Source organism: Delphinapterus leucas, chromosome 12, assembly GCF_059928025.1.
Source record: "Delphinapterus leucas isolate spDelLeu-1000000601 "Yukka" chromosome 12, BTC_Dleu_Yukka2, whole genome shotgun sequence".
Taxonomy (NCBI): Eukaryota; Metazoa; Chordata; class Mammalia; order Artiodactyla; family Monodontidae; genus Delphinapterus; species Delphinapterus leucas.
The window spans coordinates 52,779,879-52,796,858 of NC_143140.1; the positions used below are offsets into that span (position 1 = coordinate 52,779,879).

The window sequence follows — 16,980 nt, forward strand, 5'->3', positions numbered from 1 at the left end:
TCTTTTCTCCATTGTATATCCTTGCCTCCTTTATCAAAGATAAGATGACCATATGTGCGTGGGTTTATCTCTGGGCTGTCTATCCTGTTCCATTAATCTATATTTCTGTTTTTGTGCCAGTACCATACTGTCTTGATTACTGTAGCTTTATAGTATAGTCTGAAGTCAGGGAGCCTGATTCCTCCAGCTCCATTTTTCTTTCTCAAGATTGCTTTGGCTATTCCGGGTCTTTTGTGTTTCCATACAAATTGTGAAATATTTTGTTCTAGTTCTGTGAAAAATGTCATTGGTAGTTTGATAGGGATTGCATTGAATCTGCAGATTGCTTTGGGTAGTATAGTCATTTTCACAATGTTGATTCTTCCAATCCAAGAACATGGTATATCTCTCCATCTGTTGGTATCATCTTTAATTTCTTTCATCAGTGTCTTACAGTTTTCTGCATACAGGTCTTTTGTCTCCTTGGGTAGGTTTATTCCTAGGTATTTTATTCTTTTTGTTGCAATGGTAAATGGGAGTGTTTCCTTAATTTCTCTTTCAGATTTTTCATTGTTAGTGTATAGGAATGGAAGAGATTTCTATCTAGGTGTAAAATAAGACACTTCCTAACATTTACAGGCCCTTGGTGTTGGAAAGAATCTCAAAAGCCCCCCAACCCCCTTTTGTATTTGAATTTGAGTTTGGAAATCAGCAACAATGCACCATGGCTCTTCCTACAATTTTATTACCTGGGCCAGTAAGGGATGCTGCAGCTCACATCAAAAGAAAAAACACATGAGAAAATGAGTGAATCCCCAGAGGTTCCTCTACTAAGGACCCACTCTATAAAATGAGTCCTGAGAGACATTCCCAGTCTTAGGTTTCACTGCAACCAGGCAGCAAGAAGTTTAGGGTAAGTAGCAGTCAGCCTGCTTCTCAACACACCAGACCCCAAGTATGACAATGGTGTCAAGACCTTGCTTTATCTACTTTATATTCAACTACCACTAGCATAACCTTGCCCCTTCTCCCCCCATGCCACTACTCCACCTGACACTTGCATGGATGGATGGATGGACGGATGGATACGTGCATAAGTACATAAAGTTTTCTTCCTTGGTTCCACTATAACTCATAGGATTTATTCAAATATCAGGGTAAAGTCTTAATCTCCTTCTCTGGAGAAATAATGTCATTATTTTTCTTGTTAAAACTTCCAAAACATCTGTAGCTGGCTAGTTTCTAATCATAATAAAACCCAAAAGATATCATAATTTGGGTAGCATAACTCCATATCTGGGACTCAAAGAAAAATATCCAGTCATGATTTCACTGGGAAAATGTAGCATCTTCTAAATGTGACCTTCTACATTAGTTACCCCTGTGTGTGCCTATCAGAACTGGAGTTGATGCTTCCAAAAGTTTAAAAACAGAGAGAGCTGGACTTTAGATTTGCAAGTGTAGTTTAAGGAAGATCTATGATATACCTGCAAATGAGATGCAGTTCTATGTTAAAGTGAGGCATGACTTATTTTACAGCCAAAGAAAAGATAGATCATTAAATGCACCATTCGTTTATGTTGATGAAAATGCACCCAGGGCTTGTGGGTATACAAACTGTTAATAGAAGTCATTTCAACAGTTACCTTCCAGTTTCACTCTCACCTAGCAGGGGAGGTGTGTTTCAATTAGAAGATTCTTGCCAGTACTTCCTTATACTTTCCAGGCAGCTCTTTGAAAATTAGTGGGTTTGCAGATAGGTAAGAAGGAAACCTCATTAACCGCCCTCAGAGAGCTGAGAAATAAAATGTGTGTACTACTTACGGCTCTGCCTGGAGGCTCCTGTCCTCAGCCACATAGTTAGAAGGAATATAGCCCTGCAGCTGCTGGTCGGAGCCGTCTGCCCTTTTCTCCAAGTGCCTGGCAAGCCACCAACCCTCGTGCGATGTGTCCAAGACTTGGAGCTTGTCGCCCGCGCGGAAGCTCAGGTCCTCTGCGGTCCGAGCCTGGTAATCAAACAGAGCCACAAAGTACTGGCCCTGGCTTCTCTCGGGCTCCGGATGCGGCGGCCGGGGAGGATCGGGGGGGCAGACAGTCCACGGGTTCTGAATCACCACCGACTTGTCTGCCTCCTGAGACAAGCAGGGGAGACAGGGCTCCAGGTACGTCCGGAGCCTCAGGCAGATGTTACCCATGGCGCCCCCGTGGGCAGTGGGGAAGAGGGGCTTCTCCCTCTCCCCTTACTCTCTGCAGATCCACTTTCTCTTCCTCCACCTGGAAACTTTGAAATCAGCACCAGTCCTCCAGGTTTGGGGAGCGTGTACCAAGCCCTGGTTCCCAGCAGTCCGGCGGACCTGCTTGGACACACTCACCGGCTTGCTTTCTGTGCCCGTAGCTGCTGCCCCAGAGCAAAACCTGGTGGGAGCTGGGCAGCTGCTCGGTGGGAGAGTGACTTTTCTTCTTGTCTGCTTAGGAATCCCACCACAAAAATAAATTTGAGAGATCTTTATTTAGACAAACGTCTGAGAACAGAAAAGAGTCCTCTTGCCTCTTGTCCCAAGAAAAAGTTGCCAAGCGAAAGAGGTGAACTCCAGGTAAGATCTCCACGTCTTACCTTTGCCAGCAGCTCTCTCCCGCGTCAGGTCTGTCTGTGGTTTGACCAGTCCTGACCCCCACTGCTCTTTCTTTTTTGCCAATGAATAACCAACCGGCCCAGCCTTCTGCCTTTAACATCCTGAGCTAGGAACAGACTGTAATAATTTCTTCTTACTTCCTGGTTCTTTTGTGTCTGTGATCTAAATGGGATTCCCGTCCTCTCTACCTCTCCCTTCTCCCACACCCGAGAGACTAGCGCCCTCACCAGGGAGCCAAACTCTTAAAAGCAGCTGTCAAATTCCATGCTCCTGAGCTTCCCTAGTGGCGCAGTGGTTGAGAGTCCGCCTGCCGATGCAGGGGGTGCGGGTTCGTGCCTCGGTCCGGGGAGATGCCGCATGCCGCGGAGCGGCTGGGCCCATGAGCCATGGCCGCTGGGCCTGCGCGCCCCGGAGCCTATGCTCCGCAACGGGAGAAGCCACAACAGTGAGAGGCCTGCGTATTGCAAAAAAAAAAAAAAAAAAATCATGCTCCTGGACAGATAGGCCAGCATAGGGAACATTTTGTCCTGCTATGCTACCAGCACAGAAATTAAAGGCAGAGATATTTTTCTTCCATAAGAACGAGTAGGATAGTTTTGCCACCACTAAGGGGAATAAAATGGAAAATTAAAGTGTTTGGGTATTTGTTACTGGACAAAAGGGCAATTGGGAAAGAGCCATTGAGTTCCTACCTTTTTTTTTAATCACTGTGAATAGATTTTAATAGCCTCAAAATACATTTACAGTCTAGAAAATTACAAGAGCAGCTAACTAAAACGGTGAGAAACCGAAACACTGCATTTTCCCACAAAGACATGTAATTTCCCATCCTTCATGTACTTTTTCAGAAACACACACACACACACGCACACACGCGCAGACTAGGTGACCAGCGGAGAGAAAGAGTAGGAGGGCTGCATGTGAGCTGCTGTGGAAGCTCCTTCTGTTCAACTTTGACTCCAGGGCTGCACTAGTTCTTGCTAACTTCGCTGGCAGGAGCTCAGGAACTAATGAAGTTGACATCAGCGCAGCCATCGCGATAGGCAGTGAGTTTTGCTCTACTTCCCTTAGTTCAGGGCAGCTGTCTCACAAATGGGTGCCCTGGATCCCAAAGAACACCTAGGCAGTAAGTTTAGATGGGTCAACACAAGGCCATTTTCACTAGTAGAGAACACTGCAGACTTGTTTATGATGTGTCACTTCTTTTTGTATAAGGCCTTTATTACCAAGTTGTTCTCTTAAAAACAATTTCTCTAAATGTTGCTGGAGCCTTGGACCTGGCTAACCTAACCCCAGTACAAACTCAAAATTCCTGTTCTTTGTCAAATAGCAAGGCATTTTTAGTAATCAGAATAACTGAACTCAAGAAAAAGAAAAAAAAGAAGAAAAGAAAGACAACCAGAGGACCATGGCCTTAGCCCCTCCTGCTATTTCCTTGTACTAAAATCAGGCATTCATGGCAGACAGATCATTTGGTTAAAACAAGATCTCATGTTCTAGGTTTCTCCAACTGTCTTCAGAGTCAGAGTAGAAAGTACTAATTTGGCAGGAAGAGAAAAGCCAAAAGCCAAGCCAGGTTTGTTTGTGATATGGGACCGAAAATATAATTCCAATATAAAACAGAAGAGAAAATAATGATTATATAATATTGAGAAGCCATAAGAATATTTTGTTCCAAACACAATATTAATTGTAAAAAGTGTAGGATCCTATTAATGCCCCTAAACAGAGGCATAGGTGCTAAAGTCCTTCCAGAGATATCTACATGATCTAGAATATGAAATAAGATTTGGAAGCAACTAGAGAGATGTATTCAAAACCAATTTGTAAGTGGAGTTTAAGAATTAAGAAATTTGAAGTTTCTAAATTCAAATATGCCTCCATTATTGTTATGACAAGGCATTCCAGAAAAAGACAGAGTGGCAGACCTGTACAGCACAGTCACTGAGCTAGTGAATGAAATTGAAAAAAGAAACCAGCCATCCAAAGACATCAGGTAAGCAATGGCCTGAGAAACCTGAGGCAAGGGGTGGGGAGAGAAAGGGTTTCCTTGTGTCGATAGCACCAGAATTCTACAGTCACCCAAGCTTGAAGCCTTGCAGTCATCTTTTACTCTTTCCCTGGTTTCTTTGAGCTAATCAATCACTAAATTCCACTTGTCTGTCTTTCCATTTATTCTACATTTTTTTTTATTCCTTCTGAATGACAGCTGGGTGTTGAACAAAACAAATATTCTTCCCTAGATTATTCCAGAGGGCTCGTAACTAATCCCCTTTCCTCCAGTTTATCTCGTATTTCTGACTCATCTTGCACACCACTCCCAGAGCAGTTTTTATAATAGTAACAATGCCAGAGGTGATATGAGTACTAGTAAAAGTAGCTATCAGTTTTGAGGGCTTTCTATGTGCCAGGCACTGTGCTAAGAATGTTACAAATGATACATCATTTAACTCTCAGAAAATAAAAAACAACAATACCTGTGAGGCAGGTAGTATTTTTTTTAATTTCAGTGAAGAAGAAACTGAAGTAGAGAGGTTAAGTAACTTGCCCAAGGTCACACAGCCCCCATGTGGCTGAACCATGAGTAACACCCTGGTCTCAATCTGACTCCAGAGTCTGAGGTTTTAACTCCTGTGTTTCAATGACTCTAAAAAAAGGCTAATATTCTTCTGTGTAAAATCCTTCAGGGATCTCCAACATGTTTGGAATAGAACCTGCTGTCTTTATCAGGACACACAAGGCTCTGGTAACTTCTCGAACCTCTCGGCCCTTTACTCCTACATATACACACTGTGATGCAGGCTCACCAAGCCACCAGCCGCCCCTGAAGCCCAAGGTCCTCTTTCCTGCTGCACCTTTGCTCCTTTCTCTACCTGCTCCCCTGGTGACTTCCTTGTGATTTTTCCAGGCAGGTTCAAATAGCACCTTCTCTGCCATAATAGATTAGGGGCCTCTACTCTGTGTGCCCCTAAAACCCGGCACACACACTTCTGCTTGGTCTCCTATTAAATTCCACTTGATACCCTTACTTGTTTGTTTTCCCCAGGAAAGTAAAATTTCCTTCTTGGAATCTTCAGTGCCTTGTACAGTGTCCAGTATGTAAGCAGTAAATACTCAATAAGTATTTGTTGAAGGAGGGAAGGACGGAAGGAAGGAAGGAAAGAAGGAAGGAAGGGGAAGGAAGGGAAGGGGAAGGAAGGGAAGGAAAGGGAAGGAGCCACTGGGGTAAGATAAACACGTGTACAAGTGTTCACGAATGAGAGCAAAGAGCGTGAAAAGAGCTGGGACCACAAAGGATAGTGACTTTCTGTCTGTTGTCTCTTAGTCCCCTTTTTTCCACGCATTGTTTCCCAAATGTTAGATTCCTTTGCCAGCCTCCTAAACCGGTTTTCCTGCCTACAGCCACTCTCCTTCCCATCCTTACTGCACACTGGCACCACATTAATCTTAAATCACTCTCCTGCACAATAACCTTCAACAGATCCTCATTGCCTGGAAGATACAGCTTGGAATTCAAGACGAAAAATTTGCACTTTATCCGATCTTTATCAGATGTACCCTTTCAACATCCTCCTTCCATTACTGCCTTATGTTAACCCTCCCACTCAGCCAAATAGGTTTACTGTGTCTCCAATAGGTCTTGTTCATTCCCACCTCTGATCCCGTCTCCTTTGCCATGCTTTTTAGGTATTCCTTCTCCTCCCAACAGACTTCTGCCTGCATTTTGAGGCCTGAATAAAAATCCCATACCTCCTTTAGAACCTCCTTGTCCATTTCTGCCAAAATAATTTTTCTTTTCCTTGAGTTTTACTAGCTCCTGCAACCCCACATCCAACATACACACAGCGTTAAATGAATTTAGCCATGCTCCTGTATCTGATTTGCTGAGCACTGCAACAGAAAAAATCCCACAGCTACTCAGTTTTATACCAGGACAAATTAATGATCTCCAACTCCTGCTAAGCCCTTAGCTCTGCTCAACATTCTTTTACATGCCGGCCCACTTAGATGCGGTTCTCCTCATTTTCTAGTTGCACTCTTCCAAATCGTCCACCATTCTTCTTAGACTCTGCAGATATCCTTTTTCTCTAATGATGAACTTGTCACAGAAATTCCAAATCTGTTCAATATTAACCGATTCAATGTCCTTTTCTTACATCAAAAAATATATCCATATCTGCAAATCCTTGCACTTTCTTTCTCCCTGAGACAAAAACATCTACTTGCCTATCCAATGTCCAGTTTGTTCTTCCTACTAACAGAACCCTACTTTTATAGAAGTGAAAGGCTGCAGACTTCTTACAACCAGAAGTGGCCAAGAAGAAAGTAAGCAGACGTCATTGGGTGGGGTTTCAGGAAAGTCCCTTAAAAAAGGGAGACTCAGCTGAAGGATCTACTCTCTTTCCCTTCCCTCTCTTCTTTTTCCTCTTGCCTGAAACTCAGTTGAGATGGCTGGACCTCCAGCAGACATCTTAATTATTAGAAGCCAACATGGACTCAAAACTGAAAAAAGAAAAAAAGATGCCAAATTAACCTCAATTTTCTTTTGTCATAGGAATTGCTATTATAAAGGGGAAAATTTTCACTTACAGCAGCACTTAGGGAACATCAAAGCCAAATGCATTAGTTGAAACAAGCTAAAACTGTTGAAGAATATGAACTTTGAGGAGCCGTTGCACGTTAGATCCTTACTGTTCGTAACTGAAGTATTTCTCCCGACCAATGACAATGGACTACTTTAAATATCAGCCAGCGCGGGGCTCATTCTGTCCTATCCAAAGGGTATGTTTTCAATACTTAAAGAGTATAACCAGGAAACTCCATTTCTAACACTTCAGAAACCATGACATTTCCCCTCAGTGAACTATGCAGTGAATTTCTTTACTGATATGAGTTCTCTTGCTTGCAAGTAAATCAGTTCAGCTTGGAAGAAAAAATTTTTAAAAATTTCAATTCAAAAATGGTTAAAGCTCTTTGCTTCTTTCTTTGGCACTATCAAAGACATGAAATAGGCATAGTATGTCTAGATTTCAGCATGATACTGAGAAAAATATTCTAGAGATATCTGTAAAGGGATAAAGAACTTGCTGTCTTTTTATTATTTTTTATTTTTTATTTTGGGCCACACCGCACGTCATGCAGAGTCTTAGTTCCCCGACCAGGGATCAAACCTGTGCCCACTGCAGTGGAAGCGCAGTCTTAACCACTGGACCACCAGGGAAGTCCCACTTGCTTTCAAAAAGGACTGAATATTCTCATGTGTACAATCTCCTAGAAGCAGCTGATAAGCCTTTTCTAAAACAGAAATAAGTAAACATGTTTCACCCAGGTGGTCTGTCCTTGCCTGTTAAACAAATACTTCATTAATCAAGGTTCTCATCTATCTAGCAGCAAAATTATTTTAGTAATCTTGAGGACTCTGTCTAGTCTGTTAAAGACCATCACAATTCCCCCAAATGATAGAAAACGGAAACACCTAGAAGTCTGTTTGTTTGTTTGTTTGTTTGTTTTCCTTAAGCCCTTCTGATATTTTGACAAACCTGCGATGGAAAATTTGTGGCTGGGTAGACAGAGCATGAGCATATATAGTGTTAAAGTATGATTCCTAGGGTTAATCTTTTAAGTTTCTTGGCTATTTCCAAACTCCATGTGCAAAATAAGATTAGTAGAGCCATGACTCTGCTGGGGTTTAACTCCTCTCAAAAGGTTAACCCTTACTCAATATTGCTATGGAAAAGACTTTTCTAATGCACATGAGATAACAGGAAAGTTAGATAGAATCACAACTGGCTGAAGAAATGAACCCAAATAGCATAGCTTGTTTAATCGATGCCATTTGAGTGGAGGTCTCTGGTGCACTATCACAAGGAGGCAGCATGGCTTGGGGGTGAGAATACCTGTTCCCTTGGCACTCTTTGGCTCTGTGGTCTTGGATAAATTATTGACCGCCTAGCCTCAGTTTCTTCATCTGTAAAATGCTGACAATTCCTAGACACTAACATTTACCTCGTAGAGTTATAAGAATTAAATGAGAAAATGCGTTAAAATATTTAGCCCATGGTCCAGGACGTGGTAGCTGCCCAATAAATATTAGCCATTATTATGAAAATATGTAACTGGGCCACCCCTGGGGTACCTGTGCCCTCTCCTTGTACTACTAAAAACAGTTGTGGGAAATTATCACATTCCCAGCTCACTCCCACTTCAAACAAAAGCAAAATGCAGGCAACATATCCAATTCCAAAAGCACTGCTACATACATAGCTAAAACTATGGATCTGTGAGGATGTGAAGGAGACAGTTACACTGCATGGGAAAACATCCTTTTAAAACCTCTTTTAAAATCTCTGGTTTTCCACAGAAATTCTCTCCACATGACTGCTATCCCACCCATCATTTCTTAGTTCTCACCCTCCGCAGCTGTATCCCTCTCCCCATCTCTCATCATCCATTCATTCGCATATTTCTTTCAGGAAAATATCAACTTATAAGTTTGTATGAACTAAAATTAAAATTACAGGACTCCCCTGGTGGCACAGTGGTTGAGAATCCACCTGCCAATGCAGGGGAAATGGGTTTGATCCCTGGTCTGGGAAGATCCCACGGGCCACGGAGCAGCTAAGCCCGTTCACCACAACTACTGAACCTGAGTTCTAGAGCCCGCGAGCCACAACAACTGAGCCCACGCACCACCACTACTGAAGCCTGCACACTCTAGGGCCCACGTGGCACAACTACTGAGCCCGCGTGCTGCAACTACTGAAGCCTGCACGCCTAGAGCCTGTGCTCTGCAACAAGAGAAGCCACTGCAACGAGAGGCCTGCGCACTGCAATGAAGAGTGGCCCCTGCTGACCACAACTAGAGAAAGCCCACGTGCAGCAGTGAAGACCCAACACAGACAAAAATAATAATAGTAATAAGTGAAATAAAATAAAATAAAATTACACCTGCATCACCCCCAGTAGATCAACTAAAGTATGTTTCAATCTTATATTTTATGTTAAGATTTGGCATTAAAAGATTCCAAAATACCAACATTTATTATAAAATTTTAAATGATAAAATAATGTTATAGAACACTAGGATGCTTTGGTTCCATCTATTATGTCCTAGCCCCATGGATGGGGTGGAGGAGTCTCTTTCTTGCTCTTGCTTTCAGCATGGAAGGACCTCTGAAAACTCTGAGAGTAGGTCTGTATGAGCCATGTAAGTTAACAGCGTCATTAGTAAATAGATTGTGTGTGTGTGTGTGTGTGCACGCATGCATGCACGCACCCCAATTCCTCTGTTAATGAGATAGGTTGGAACATACAGAAGAGAAATCTATCCCAGATGGGCATGTGGGAAAAGAGGGCAGTTAGAAATAAGAAATGACATCTAAACTGAGACTTGAAGAAACAATATGAGCTACTCAAGTGAAAAGGGGAGTGAAAGAAAGTGCCCCAGGTAGAGGGAAAGCAAGTGTAAAGATCCAGAGGAAAGACAAGAGCTGGTGTCTTTTGAGAACTAAAGGCCACCCTCACCTGACATTTCCAGAAGGTCTTATCCAGGTACAGAGCAGACTCAACTCTGCTTAATTTGTCACATCAAACAAGAAAGGATTCAGGCTGGGAGACCTGCAGATGGTTAAGGGAAACTGGCTGGGGCTTTGGGCTACCTTCTCTCTCTCTCACCTTTGACACAAAGCAGAGCTGAGCAGGCATCGACATTCACAAACCTGATCGAGCTGCTCCTCAAACTTGAATGTGCTTGTGAACCATCTGAGGATCATGCAAAAACATAAATTCTGATTCCGTAGATCTGGGGTGAGGCCTGGGAGTCTGCATTTCCAGCGAAGTCCCAGAGGATGCCCATGCTGCTGATTCTAGACCACAGTTTGTGTAGCAGAATTTAGTGACAGCTTGCTTCTCTGAGTGGGACATCAGCAAATGCTCAGCTGACAATCATTTACCTTTGAAAGTAATGCTATTGTCTAGTCTCTTTCTATCCTGAAAGAGATTTTAAAGACCATTTAGTCCAATTACCTCATTTAAGAATGAAGGAAATAGCTCAGAAATGAGGAAGTGACTTGCTTCAGGTCACTGAGCTACTATATTGATGATAAAGGAATACCCAGCACTCCTGCCCGGGAGGATCCTTCCTCTCCACCACATGGCAGTCCTCTTCAAGAAGTCCAGTCAAAAGATGATTCCATACAATCTGTGGTTGTCATAGTTGGGGGAAAAAGGACTTAAGGAGTAGAAGATGAAAGGACCAAGGATCATTTTGATATGACCCTATCCAGGATCCCAGAAGAGGATTATGTGAGCTTTGGGGTAGGACTCCAATCTCCTGATTTTCAGTCTGGACAGCTTATTTTGTATCCTTCTAATTATGATGTCCATGAATCACGTAGCCTGAACCCAGGCTTCCCTTTCTTATAATGCTGCATTTATGATACAATAAATCCCAGTAGCATTTTTTAGCATTCTTAGTATTTTTTAGTATTTGCAAGAGTATTTTCAAGAGTATTTTCTCCAAGAGTATTTTCAAAATCCTAACCCAAGGGGTGAAAAGAATATTGCCATATGTCTAATAGGCATTCTCCAATTGAAAGAGATTGTAATAGATTTATTTCTGTTAGTCATTAGCAACAATAACAAATGTACTGGTTCTTACTTATATATACATGATTTTATATAAAAACAAATTATTTTGTATAAAAACAAATTATTATTTATATTAAAAAATTATTATACAAAACTTCCCAGATTTAGAATTTTCCAATGTCCATGCCAAGCAATTGGGCAGAGCTTCAAGAATTTCCTGTTCAGCTAGGCCTTTTTTTGTGTCTCAATAAATAAGTAGTATATTTGGCATTCTTTATTTTGATATTGAACTATTCCTAAGTAACCACATTCAGGTTTCCACTGCTCATATAAATGGTTATTGTCTAATTGTCTCATGTTTTTAAGCATTTCTTTTCGTTTGTTCCTTGATTTAGAAGAAAAATCAATCCTATTATCTTCATAAATTCCTACTATTTAAAGTCAAGGTTAAAAAAATATTTTGGTTGACTTCAGATAAATACCTCTAATAAATTTTCAAAAATAATAAAAGACTTTAGATGGTTAGATTTTTTTCAGCTCTTGGAATTTTAATAACTAAGCTCATAATAATGATGATTTAGCAATTTATATTGAAAATCTCTTGTTAAACCAGGTAATATGTAGAGGTTTTTATGGCACAACAATTTACAGACTTGTACCTGGTGTAATTGCTGTCCTGGACCTTGAAAAATGGTTGATCATCTTGGAAATGTAACCAGGTCTTAGGGGATTAATGTTCCTTGGAGAATCATCAAGGTAAATATGTTCAACATATTATAAAAGCCTATTAGAAGGTAGTTTGCATTTCCTCAATTGAATTTAAACCATAAGTAACATCTTGACCCCCATGTACAGAGTGATATATGCATTTGTTTCATGTTAGCATGAAAAGCCTATAATCTGTGTGCTATGCTCATCTTCAGAAAGGAGTATTCATTACAGTATGGTTGACTGTAAACATTTTTACACCTCTTCAGTTAAGAGAAATTACAGAATATCAAAACTTAAAAGAGTACATATGAATTGAGTTACAAATCCATGTTACAAACCTAGCCCCAAATGTATAGAATGTGACAAACCTCCCTCTTATCACCCTTCACTCTGGCCTCCAGCAGAGGGTCTGTCTCCAGCCACTGGAGGTCATCTGCTAAAGCTCCATTGCCCAGTTAGTGTTCGATGCAATCAGAATTTTGTTCAATTACAAAAACACTCATCTGCTAAATTATCAGAAGCAATTGTGTGTAACACTCACACTTTAGAAGATTAAACCATATGTTACTAATGGACTGGTTGAAGGAAGTACACTCTAGTGACTGCTATAAAACTGTGGCTTGCCTATTGGCAATTATTTATTTCAGGCATCCTCAGGGTTTATCTCCTTTGCTTCACTGAGTAAACAAATATTTACTGAGCTCCTATCATGTGTCAGGCACTGGGCTAGTGCTTGGGGTTATAACATTAAGTTAAAAAAAAGCATAGTCTGTCCTGTGTAAGGGCATTATTGCAAATCAAAAATGTGACCAGATCAATACTGCCAGTACAAAGGGAGATAAAGATCTAAACAAGGAATAAGTTTGTTAGGAAGTAATGTCTCCCTCTTTGACTTCCACAAGAATTTTCCTCTTTTATAATATATTCAGTACATAATCACTGAAACATCACCTACTGGGTATCAGGCATGGTGGTGCTTGCTCTTGAGAATATAGACAGGAAAAGAGATACAGCCCATATCCTATATAGAATTTATAATCTAGTGGATGAGACAGCATTACACAAATAGTTATAGAAATAATTAATCACCACTTGCTAAGGACTATGAAGCAGAAGTACCAAGTGCTATTAAGAAGACTGTTGTACTCTATTATATACCAGTCTTTAGATCTATACTTGTTTCATCTTTGTATCTTCCACAGAGCTTGGCAAAGTAAACTGAAAAAGTTGACACTTAAGTATTTGTTGAGTGACTGAGCCCTTAATTTGAGAACCAGGTCAGAAAACAGCACTCCTTAAAAATGGAAATATTAATCAAAATAACTAGATGTGGTATTTATTATTACTGTTCAAGGGCATTTCTAGTCCTCCTCCGCCAAGCACATGGTAAAATTGTACTTTCCTATCCTCTTGAAGATAAGCATGACCATATGACTTGCTTTGACCAACAAAACGGTTATTAGAATTAGTATGTATCACTTCCAAGTAGGAAGAATGTAGTTAATTGCACACTTAAGAGGAAGTGTGCAATTAACTACATTTCCTTTCCCTACCATGACAACAATGTTCCAGATGAAAGGTGATCTATTAGCCTGCATCCCTGGCTGAGCAAAACATGGCACAGAGCCTCACTACCAGCCAGGTACATATAAACTAATGAAGAAATAACCTTGGTTGTTTTAGGCTTTAGAGTTTTTAAGTATTGTTTCTCATAGAGCTTAACCTAACGCTAACTGACTGATAAAAGTTAGACTTCTGCAGAAAGTGTACCAGGGATTGGGGGTTGGGCAGTGGGAAGACATCTAGAAGCATATTAAATAAACTGCTGATAAGATTAGGGCAATTCTCAAACCTCAGCAAAAGGCTTAGGGTACTCCCTGAAAAAGGAAGTATCCCTTTGAAATAGATCCTAGTAAACGTAATATGTTTGTCATGAGGAAATTCGTTATGTAATTATGAAGGATTTTCTGTGTATGTTACCAATAAGAAATATTGAAAGAAAAGAGTAGACAAAAAGAACATTTCAATATGTCTCTACTGTATGTACTCTGCTTTTAGTTACTGGTTATAATTATAGAATTTTGGTAAGAATGAGAAAGGCTCCCATTCTAAGACATATTAGAGTGAAGTTCTCATCTGCTTGGTAACAATTTCCAACATTTGGTGATTGGAGACAACATTGTCAGCGTCTTAACTAAATAGCAGCTGTGGCTGGAAAGAGTTACGTAGGTTGAAATTATGAGAAATGAGAGAAACATTTACAATAACTTTGGTCTTAAACACGATACAGAAGTTAAATTGTTAAATGCTAAATTGTTAAAATGACTGCTACTTCCCTGCCGTCACAACACATGAGGCAGAATTTTTTTAAATAATCTTTCTGAACTGGACTATCTTTTCACAGTTAATGTATTTATTTTTTACCATTTGTAAAATACTATCAAAACAAATATTTTGAGAATTGTTACTAATACGTGTTTTATGAGAAAGGTATTATTTCTCTATTTTACATAATTCATGAGCTTAACCAAATCCTTAAGTATAATTTTCTTATGCTGAAAATCCCATTTTCTTCCAGTTAAATATACTTTTAATTTTATTCAAAAGAATGTAAGGATGGGGCAAGAATTCATGTAACAGAAATGTGATGCAATGATCTTGGCTAGAGAAATATCTATTCTTTTAAGCAGTGGGTTTCAATAGTTATTCTTAAGTAATGACAAATGTCCCTTGTATACTGGACAAATTTCAGTGGAGGAAAATCATAGTCAGTGATTTAGAAAATCTTAACTGGAAATAAAGAGATGTACTGAATTTAACAGGAAACAAAATGTATCAATACAATAATAATAAAAATAAATTTAGCAGAAATCACTGTTGAGAACATTAAATAACAAAACACTAAAAAAAAACAAAAAAACAAAACACTAAGCTTATTAAAGATGAAAGGGGAAGTGGCAGATAACTGATCATTATTTTAAAACTGTTCCAAGAAGACACTACAGTCCATGGCTTATTTTCCTCTGTGCATAATATTATATAGGAAACAATTTTTCAATTCATTCAATAATATTTCTACTGCACTTTTCCATTTAAATGTGTTCATAAATATTAATCAGTTCCCACAACAACACTGTGAGATAGCTAAGAATTATCCAGAGTTGACGGACTGAGAGCTTAAAATGATGTTTGGCTATGATGCCAAGGACTGCTGAGGGAATTAATAAAAGAGCTGACAACATGCCAAGGACTGCTGAGGGAATTAATAAAAGAGCTGACAACAAAGTCCAGAATCCTGGCTCCTGGCTGTTGCTAGGGCAAAGAAGACTGTCAGAGAATTTCTTGTCCTGTCCTGACTCCTATCTTCCAGTGACACAGAAGTCAAAAGCACCTGCTCCCACATTACACCTGCCTGGTCAGCAAAGCTATCACAGATGCTTCTTCTAGCCTAGTCCTTGGTGTTTCGTAGAGTTAGGTATCTCACATCTCCCTAGAAAATATTTAAAAAATTTTTAAATCCACAATTCAGAGAGCTGCTGACGACTCAAGAAATCCTCAATGAGTCCGAATGAGGAAAGTCTACTTAGAGCTTAAGAAGGAATATTGTGCAGAGCTACAACCAGTCATACTGGGACTGACTCATCTGAATTCCTTTAATGTTAGGGAGATGTGGTTTGTATGCAGCTGCTGCTGACCAACAGTCCTGGTTTACCAAGGACTGAGGATCTCCTGGCACAAAATACTATCTGTGTTAAAACTGGGGAGGTCTCAGGCAAATCCATATAGTTAATGAGCTTACCTCTCGGTAATGAAATATGCTGGTTCTTCTTTGCTTATCCAGTTGCTTTATTTCTGCAAGTAATCAGATATATAAGGGGCAAAATTAAATTTGAGGAAAAATTTTAAAGTATTTTTTAAAATACTTTTTTATTGCATTATGGTCAAAGTTTCATAGATAGCAAAACTTCATATACAGTATTCAAATTGCCATGGGGACCACTAGTAGGCATAAAAAGCCATATTGAAAACTTGTCTTAAGATTCTTTCCTTGTATAACAGTCAGACTGGAGAGGTCTAAGTCCCCTTGTCCCATCCCAAGGCCTCTTCTCATCTGTAGCTCTCCGCAGTCTTACCTCAGAGCTCTATTCAGGGACAAAGGAAAGTTCCTACTCTTCTCCAGGATACAAGAGAATCTGAGCTGCTGCCCTGTTTTATCTGCAATGGCTCCTCCCTGCTGTGACTTTCTAGGTGAGGTCTTCTCTGGTTACAACCTGGGAATCAAGGAACACTCACTGCACTGGGGTGCCCCCATCATCCTCTCCCTCGTGAGTGCTCAGCCAGAAGGGGAGGCGCAGAGATTAGGCTCATTTCAACCACCCACGGGGGTCTCTGCTCTCACCAAGGCCCCTCTGCTTCTCTTCTTCCACCTGCTTGCTGAACTCTTCTCTCCTTTTGGGAGAAAAACTGGCTCTTAACATCATCATCCATTCATTTCTCTGCTATGGATGGAATAGACTGCTAGGTCACGAGGTTTTTGTCGTTTCTATGGCTACTTACTATCTACGTGACTATGAGCAAGTTTGAGGTTTTCTTTGTTTAATCTTGTGATGCCCAGTTCCTCATCTGTAAAAATGAGGATAATTACAGTATCTACACCACATGGATCATTGTGAAGATTAAATGAGATAATAGATGTAAAATGCTTATAAAATTTTTGACACAAAGCCCTCAATAAAAGATAGTTAATAATATTATTTATCTTCTTGTGATTATTTAAATCCAAGCTTTAGAATTACGAAACTAATAACAACGCTTTTCTTCTCACCTCTTACCTCATTCAGATTTGTAATTTGATCCTTGTAGTAGGTTCACAGTGCTATTTCAATATGATCTTTCTGTAAGTTATGGTCTCCTCTCCTCTGATTTAAACTGTAATTACCCCTTAACTTCTTTCCTGATTATTGTATTTATTTGTACATTCCCTTACTCGTTAAACAAACATTTTTTGACTACTTCCTATATTCCAGGGACTGTGCTGGCACTGGAGAAAGCCTGTGCTTCTTTCTTT

The 16,980-nt window shown here is 40.1% G+C and overlaps 1 protein-coding gene across 2 annotated transcripts in view; it reads right to left on the bottom strand.

Moving 5' to 3' along the window:
- Positions 1–16,980, bottom strand: part of FRK (fyn related Src family tyrosine kinase) — a 118,267-nt gene that overhangs the window by 89,701 nt on the left and 11,586 nt on the right. Inside the window, exon 1 of one of the 2 annotated variants that reach the window (XM_022554802.2) lies at positions 1,804–13,454. In XM_022554802.2, the coding sequence (XP_022410510.1) occupies positions 1,804–2,174 (371 nt within the window). In that variant the 5' untranslated portion in view covers positions 2,175–13,454. Of the gene's footprint in view, positions 1–1,803; positions 15,765–16,980 lie in introns of those variants that run through there. The other variant, XM_089921954.1, reaches the window with a different exon arrangement.